General features: G+C 36.6%; 1 protein-coding gene across 1 annotated transcript in view; it reads left to right on the top strand.

Moving 5' to 3' along the window:
- Positions 1-9,060, top strand: part of ACVR2A (activin A receptor type 2A) — a gene marked incomplete at both ends in the record, with an annotated part of 64,383 nt that overhangs the window by 32,323 nt on the left and 23,000 nt on the right. Inside the window, 3 exons of the mRNA XM_082001720.1 lie at positions 3,101-3,308; positions 5,644-5,753; positions 7,155-7,309. Coding sequence (XP_081857846.1) covers positions 3,101-3,308; positions 5,644-5,753; positions 7,155-7,309 — 473 coding nt within the window. The remainder of the gene's footprint in view (positions 1-3,100; positions 3,309-5,643; positions 5,754-7,154; positions 7,310-9,060) is intronic.

The raw sequence follows: 9,060 nt of genomic DNA, 5'->3' as shown, positions 1-9,060 counted from the left end.
TTTTTCCAGTAATCTTTTTCTAAATTAGGGCTGTGTTACTATAATCATCCTTACTAGCTATGCATAGATTTCATTGTTTGCCCCTTTCTTTAATTAAAAAAAGTGGCTAGATTTTTTTTCAGGCATTCATGTAGTCTTTATGCTTGAAAAAATGGTAGCCAGTCCTGCAGATTGCTACTAAGGTGATGTTTTCCAGACTGCACATGTACACGCTAATAAAATTGCTTTCTGTACTGCTAACCATTACAGTGTATCCTGTATTAACAGCAGTTGAGGAAACCACTAGCAAATACTGTTTTTCTTATTGCAGCTGTTGTGGGTGAACATAAATGTATAGTGATAGAGCAGCACACTAACTGCAGTGTGATAACAGCATATATTAAATGTGATCTGTCTTAACGTACCGAAACTAAACTCTACTATATACTTAAATATTTTTTGCTTTTTCAGTGTGTTTTCCTCTTTGAAACTTTCAGACTTCAAGTTCAATCCATAGGATACTGCTGGTGCTTTACATTATAGTTACATTATAGGCATACTGTGCCTAAACTGGGGCCCAAATAAACTTGCTTTTGTTGTAAATGCTAGCTGCCCTTTTAAGAGTTTGATTCCTGTGAAGGGGGTGGCAGAGCTGGCTATAAGCAGATGCTTCCTTTGTGCAGCAGGCTCAGGGCTGCCTTCTTTGTGTGGTTTCCCTTCTCTTCTTCCCGTGCTTCCACCATGTTCCTGCTTTGCTATTTTGACAGATTAATCCAAGATTGTCCTGGTATGTCCATACATGAGTTTAGTCTGGCCAGACCTATTGCAAATGTCTGCTCAGCCCCTAGAGAAGGTATTATGGCTAGATGCTCCAGTCAGATGCAGAATCGCTAAACCAACGGTGTGATTATTGGCCGGTTGGATAGGTTGAGCTGATTGAGAGCATTGATGGATAAGAAACCCTGACTATAGCGAAGGCACGTCAGGAAAATATTTGTGCAAAGTTAATTTTACTGTAGTTTCTGAATTTTATCAAATTTTGGCTTTTCTATGGTCCTTCAAAGCTAGGCTTGGCAGCAGCAGAAAAGGAATGGCACGTATGAGAGAAATCCAGGACTTCTGCTTTATTGCACTGACAGAACCAAATTGTTCAATCTGTTGCCTCATCTGTTTCTTGCCATAGCTGGGAGTCGTAAAGGTCAGGCCATTGCAGCACAAAGAATATAATGGTTAACATGCTGCATCTCGCAGTGTTACCAGCTGGCTAGTGTATTTCTCCCATTGAACATCCAGGCTTCTTTCCCAAAAAGCGTAAGCAGCATCCTCTGCCTATTTTGGGAATGCGTCAAAGTCAAAAGTGTCTGAAGGTGGTAATGTGGGATGCCCAGTATGGTCAGTGCTGTGCTCAACTCTGATGTCCAGTGCTGCGCTTCAAGAGGGCTGCAGCAATTTCCAGTTTGAAATAATTCTTGTCTCCCCAGGAGGTGCAACTTTTTTGGCCCCTGCATAGTCGGGTCTATTTACCAAGGAAAAATTACCTTACTGTCAGTTGTGTGTGTTTGGGGAGGTGTTATGTGGTGGAAGTCTCTACCAGCACACCAATAACCCTGACCCCTACCTTCTACCACCGTTGGGTAGAGTGCCTGGGTGACAAAGATTTCATCCTGCCACAGAAGTCAGAGTTACAGCTGCTCTGCTTGTTGCACCCTCGTGTAGGAAAATGAGAACTATGTGTATGGCTACAAGGCAGTAGCTAGTGTATCAAAATTACTTCTGAATATATGTGAATAAAGGAGGTAATGAGTAATGCAAATAAATATGTATGAAACTGCTATGGAAGACCTTCTCTGTTTAAATCTGATCTTCAGCACAATGTCTAATGTACACAGTGTCAGATGGGTGCACTGGCAAAGTAAGCGTGCTTTGTCATCCTCCTGACCCTCCCTCAGTGCTGAAGTGAGTCCTCTGACTAGCTGGCTCTTTGATCTCCCTCTCTGTTTTTCCATGTTTTAATACATGTTAAATGATGAAGCTTGCATGAAGATTAATGACACACTCTTGGCAGTATTTGACAAGATAAAAACAGAAGTAAAAGCCAGTTATTCTTCCCTTCCAGTATTTTTGTTAACAGTTCTGCATCCTAGCAACCCTTTACCTTTGCAGAAACCAGATTGGTGCTTCATATCACATTAAAACTATGAAGTTAGCTCCACTTTGAGGTGCCTCAGTCTGTTAATATTTGCTGGGTTTTGCTGTAGGTTGTCAGTAGCCGTCAATGAATCATTTATAGTGGTAATTTAAAAGACAAAATTAAATTAAAAACTTCAGAAACTTTTATTTTTAAAGAGTACTGGGATGGCAAAAAAATTAAACATCACCCGATATGAGGATAGGTTGGCTAGTCAGCTGGTCCGTTCTGGTTCACCAGCATGTTTAATAGAGACTGCATCAGTGCTTTGGCCTCCAAACCCAACACTGTCCTTGGAGATTAGGGACTGTTGCCTCACATCTATTGGTCACAATTCCAGTTGCTCACTTGGCAAATTAGACTGACATAAAATATACTATTTTAGCATAGTATGTCTTGTACTGAAGTGCTTTGTGCTAAGAAGCTATGTCACAGATGAAAGCTAGGGGAGAAGATGTTGATGGTTTAAAACGGAATTTATTAGTTGGGTTTAGGTTTCTAGGAGTTACTAACTGCTTTTTTGGCATGTGTAACAAGGTAAGAGACAAAAATGCGTTTTGGTAAATTATACCAGCTAAAACGTCTTGTTTGGCTAATATTATAACTACATCTTTACTGTTCAGTATTTTAAATTTTCTCTGCTATTGCTATTCAGGGAAAAGTTTTGCTATAACTTGTCCTTTATTTCTTCAAATCTTGATAAGTTATCCAAGTCACTGTTTGACTTAACAGATCTTTGTTTTGTCTTTCAACATTTACTTGGAATGCTTTTGAATGTTAGATGTTTTCTTTCTTTTTGATAAAGAAAAAGAGGGGAGAGGGTATATTGATGCAAATGGTGTATGATATTTTAGTACATCCTGGTTTTGACTGTTCATGTGTCTCAACCTTCAGAATGCCATTTAATTGTGATTTACTTTTCATTCCTAAAAGGTGCCATACTTGGCAGATCAGAAACACAAGAGTGTATCTACTATAACGCTAATTGGGAAAAAGATAAAACAAATCGCAGTGGTATTGAGCCTTGTTATGGTGATAAAGATAAAAGACGACACTGTTTTGCTACGTGGAAGAATATTTCTGGATCAATTGAAATTGTAAAGCAAGGTTGCTGGCTGGATGACATCAATTGTTATGACAGGTAAGTGAGTTTTCAGATAAATTTTAAATTTGTTTGTAATTTTACACTATTTTGTCTGTCCGTAATTTATATAACCTCCCCTCTGCAAACAGTACTTGAGACAAATAATACAGTAGTCTATGGCTAGTTACCTTGGTGTTAGATATGTGCACACATATGCACATGCTTCTTTTTTTTATTGCTTACTCAACTGTATTTAGGGACCCGACTTCATCCCAGTACTTCGTCTTGTTTGCAGAGTGGCATGTTTTACTTTCTCAGATTTGCTTACTATATATTAAAAAACAGGTGTTTAGTTTATTCTTTTGAGGCCATTAATAAAAGATTGTTCTACTGACTTTTTATTGCCAAACAATATAAATACAGTTATTGAAACCAGAATGCAAAATCCTATAGTTCACTTTCCAAAGTTTTTGGAGCAGAGAAGTCAGCACATTGCATCTGCTCTTTGCTTAAATGTGGAAGTATTTTGCCAGTTTATTAAAAAGCTTACCTCAGTGGCCGCTCTAAGAGACATAAAATACTCTAAAATTCCAGTCATTTTTGGTAACAGATGGTCTAGCAAGTACCCCTGAGCAGTAACAGCAGGACTTGGGGTTTGTTAGATACTGGCTGAAAAAGGTCATGACTCTCTTAAGAAATGGTATTATAGTTCTTTGAAGTACTGTACTAAGTTTTATTTGACCAATTTGACAGTTGTTATTTGGAAAAGGAGAGAATTAAGAAAATGAATGCATAATAGATCTTCATTACAATGTATTTGGAAATCATTTTTAGCCATATTTTAGAAAATGTTACTTTTGTGTTTCTTAAATGCTGAATGAGTAGAAGAAATCATTATAGTAATTTCTACCAAACAAAGTTTCCCCACACACTAGGATATTTTCCCCTTTAATGACAGTTTAAAGCTAAGTTGAACAGTAGTTCTGATTTATCTGTTTCTCAGAAGTACCAAAGCATCTGCAAGTTTGCTTGCACAGCATGATTGAAATTTGGCTATGTTGGAAGGCGAAGGATGATTTTAAAGAAATCTTATTTGTCGCTACTAGTATCTAGTAACTGTAAGTCACTTAGGATGGGAAAGTACTTTGGGGTTTTGTTGGGTTTTTTGTTGTTTTTTATCTGTTCTTACTTGTAGCTTTGCAGGAGAAGTGGGGTTATTTACAATTTCTGAACTAAGTTTATTTCTGCTAAATGTTAAACTTTTAGGATGGAAATAGGGTTTTTTGAATTTGGAAATAGAATTAGTTTCTGTGGCATTGTTATCCCACTAGTTCCACATGAACAGTCTAAAAAAAGTTGATATTAAGTTCTCCTTTGAGCAAAGAAAAAAAATTGGAAGAAGAAATAACAATGCAGGAAGGATGGTAAGGAAATAGTTGAAAACTGAATAAAAGCTTGCCTGGCTCTAAAACCTCATTAATGGACTTGTCATAGGAATGCATGGTGCCATGTTTGTCTAAAATATCCGTTAAACAAAATCTTATCTCTGAGAGTGAAGAGTGGTTTACTAAACAGAGAGTTACAGTATGATGAACTCCAAACAAGAGCAGATAAAGAACATCAAAGAATAAATGTTTTATGGAAGTTACAGTACAGTGCAATTGTAACAGCTGGTTCTATAAAATAACCTAATTTTTGAAGATGAACCCAAAACTTTTTTGACAATTTTCAGCTGTATTTAAAATCCTCGACTACTTCTGCAAGATTTTAAAATTCGTCTCTTTTTGCTGTCAAGTTGTCTCCTGCGTGGCTCCTATATTTCTTTCCTGACTTGGAATAGTTTCAGCTTATTTGTTAATAACACTCCTTTCCTGCAGTTAATCCATTGAGTGAAATAAGCCCTGTCCATGAGCATGATGTAGGCAGGTGAAATTGCAGAAATTCTATCTTTCTTTTTTTCTAAAAATAAAATAGAACTTAAAAATTCTCCTTCCCACTTCCAACCCACACAACCCTGGACTATGAATTTATGGTTAAACACTAGCCATTTGATCATTTGTTTGTCTTGTTTAAATCTAGATCGTGAACTGTTCTTCAGTATTTTTGTCAGCTTCTGAATTGCATGCTGTTGGTGGGTTTTCTTTAACTTTGTCTCAAAAATAGCAAAAATATGCTGGTTTGGTTTTAATATTAATGGTATTTCATTGCAACATAAAATAATGAACAAAAATTTAATTTGCTTCTTCAGATTTAACTCTTATTTGGGTAGTATATTGTTCTGGATGATTTAATGAAGTTTGCTTTAAATTTTAGATATGAGCATATGTTTTTGTCTTGAACAAAAAGCACACAACTTAAGATTAATAACTTTTTTTATTATTACCTTTTATAGGAATGATTGCGTAGAGAAGAAAGACAGCCCTGAAGTGTTTTTCTGTTGTTGTGAAGGCAACATGTGTAACGAACGCTTTTTCTATTTTCCAGAAATGGAGGTCACGCAACGTAAGTTAGTCTAGCACATTTATGAAGGAGCTGCTTATCAGAGTTCAGAAATACTTAGTATTGTGCATGTTCAGGAGATAAGACTTTTCAAAATGCAGTCAGGTTTTTTCCTGCCAGAGGTTTCTCATTGCCCGATGATAGAGAGCTGTGTGCATTCACATAAAGAGCTTAGAAAATTGCCAGTTCATTTCTTCGGTTTTGAAAGGTCACTATACTAGAAGTAATTTAAATTGATAAAAGGTGCTTCAGCTCTTTTCTAAGGGTGAGAAGGAAGGATAATCTGAAATAATTGGCTGTTTTAAGATACAGAAGTTACTGTCAAATCTTACCTTAATTGTATGGTTAAGCCTCTGTAAGTGTCTATAAATCATTGGACTAAAGGCCGTATCATCCTTATGTGCATGTGCCAGCCTATGAATGCTCTTCTTCTTGAAACAATGTTCTGACTATTTCTTTAAACTAATTGGACCTTTGAGTTTCTCTGTAAATTGACACAGTAACCTTTAAAAAGGGGGAAAGAATTTCCTCCCAGGTTACAAAGAAAATCAGATAGCCAGACTTAACAAATAATTGCTTCAAAAAACAATAACTAAAAGATTATTTGATTATTCTTGCATATCTTTTTCCAGTCAAGAATCTAATCTTTGTTGGAAAACTGAATAATGTTAATAACTGAACTGAAAACAGCAAATGTCTTGTGTACCAAATAGCCAGAGGAAGTTGTTTATGAAATTAAATAACATATTCTATGAGATTAAAATAGCCTTTGTTGACCCAAGAGAGATTCTGTTATTTATGTCAGTGATACTGCGAAGACAATAGTTGACACTCTTCTTCGCTTTCGTGAAATCTCTTTTGCCCCAGGGGTCTGTGGCTGCTGTGGCACCAGCTGCCTCAGAAGCAGGGCTTCTCTGGAGCCTTTCTTGAGGTCCTATGGAAGTGTCTTCAGCTAGAGAACTTCCACTTTCAGCAAATCAACAGTGCATAGAAATGTTGGCAACTTACTTCTGGTCTGTTCTACTTACTAATGACACCTTATTGTATACATTCCAAAGACTAAACATCTGTATTGATTCTTTTTTCATTCATTAGGTGATGGCATTCTTGCTATCTTTTAAAATACAAGCACCTCTTAGATGCCGTAGATAGGTGGAGCTTAGGAGCACAAGAAAGTTAGATGTGCTAATGTGTAAATCTGGGGATCTGAGTTATTTCTGTGCTTTCCAAAATGCTGCTTTTTTAAATATGTGTCTGTTTACGCTATTTAATCAAGGAGTATTAGCCTGTTTTGCTGACTGCAAGAATTTTTAGAAAATCAAGATGCTAGACCTTTCAAGCACTGGATGATTTTTGTTTCTTAGAAGCTGTGTCCTTGTGTGTTTTTTTTTTTTTTCCCCCCAGCAACTTCCAATCCTGTTACACCTAAGCCACCTCTGTTCAATACCTTGCTTTATTCATTGGTGCCTATAATGGGAATCGCAGTGATTGTGCTCTTTTCATTTTGGATGTACAGACATCACAAGCTAGCGTATCCTCCGGTACTCGTTCCAACCCAAGTAAGTTGCTGCATTATGATTTTGGTTTTTGAATGGTAAAACTGTTTTCTGAAGAGGAGAGAAGGGCGTATGCATCTGTCACATGGCTGAAATCTTACGTTACTTTCTTGTTTTTAGAGGTGCTAATGCTTGCTAGCTGCAAAAACAGAAAATTAAGCTTTACTTAAATAGCTTTAGCTCCTTTAATTAATTGGTATTTGATGAATGTACAAGCAACTATTTAATGTTTTTACACACCTCTGTGTTCAGGAGGCGAAAAACTAAACCTAAAACTTCAGGTGGCAAAGACACAGTATTGCTGGACAGCTGTGGGAGGCTTATACTCGCACATAGTTAAAAGGATGACTTGTCTGAAAGACGTGTACAACTATGCTCAGGTACTTAGGGTTGAGCTTTGTGTAATGTTTAGCTTAAAATAAAAATGAAGGAGAGATGCTAATTCACAATGGCAATCTGCAGTGAATAGGAAATAATAACTAGTAGAAGCCCAGCTGTTTTCAAAAAAGCATGGAGCTGGGATAACAGGTATCAGTTAAAGGGAATGTAAAGAAAATCTTCAGCTGAAGTGTAGTTCCAGGGCTCAGTTCGTGGCCTTATCTTTCTCCTCTTCCTTGCTTATGTGTTTTGGTTTTTTGTCTGAAAATTTGTAGCAGTGTTTGTGGTTTACTTCGAAAATGTTATGAGATTGTGGCCTCCAAACTTAAAATGTAAACTGTCCTGTGTGGCATGAAAACAAACCTTTTTTGACTGCATGTGCATAGTTCCTGCTGTTGTCAGGCTCCAGCTGATTCTGTAGGTGTAATTAGTAATACTAGAATTCCTTTTCCTTCAGTTATGTCTAGAGATTCAGCTGAGATTAGAAGGCCTTTATAAAAAGAGAGTTAGGACAGCAAACTCCTCAGACCAAAATAGGAAAGATGAACAAAACGTGGTAGTGGAAATGGAGATATCAATGACTTGCACAGGGTGCCACAACGCTTGGGTTTTTGCGGTAGGAATTGAACTTAAGCTTCCTAACACAGTTCAGTGACCCCTCAGAATACATTGCCTCTCATACAATAATGATATGATAATGCTTTTTACAATTAAATAAAATTAAAACATTTGTTATTTTTGGTAGGATTGCATTTAAGAAGGATTTACATTTATTTGCTCTGTACTGCCAGCTTCTGGTGTTACTGCTTGACTTCAGGATGTTCCAGGAAGCATTATTGCCTGTGGTTGATAAATAAAATCGTTTTGGTTTCAGTTTCATAGTAATAGATAGAAAAGTTTGGGGGGAGGCAGTGGGCATATGTTCTTGCCAAATGAAAAGAACATAATTTAGAGGAAAAAAGTATGTTTCCTGTCCTTGCAGAAAGTATTGCAGATCTTCAAACTTCATGCAATCTGTTAGCATAATTATTTCATCCATCTCAATTTTTATGTATTTGGGACTTTACATCAACCTAGTAGTCTTCACTGTAAGATAAAATTAGTAACTGCTAGCTGTGTGAATAATTTCAGCATGTGATTTCCTTTCTAGACTTAAAGAAATTAAATAAGTAATGGATAAAGTGATAGAAAAACAAACAAATGTTAAATACATGCGAGGTACCAAGAACTTGAATTTTTATATTCTTCCTCCTTTTGATTGCAGTTCTTTTCTTGCACGGTTTGTGTGTGGTACAGGAGTGGACACGTCATAAATTTTTAATAAATAGGGTAATAACCTGTTTTGTTAATGCTGAGATTGTATCTGTTGGGATAAA

The sequence above is a fragment of the Phaethon aethereus genome (assembly GCF_964289735.1).
Source record: "Phaethon aethereus genome assembly, chromosome: 6".
In the NCBI taxonomy this organism is placed as follows: Eukaryota; Metazoa; Chordata; class Aves; order Phaethontiformes; family Phaethontidae; genus Phaethon; species Phaethon aethereus.
This window is presented reverse-complemented; position numbering and strand designations above follow the sequence as displayed.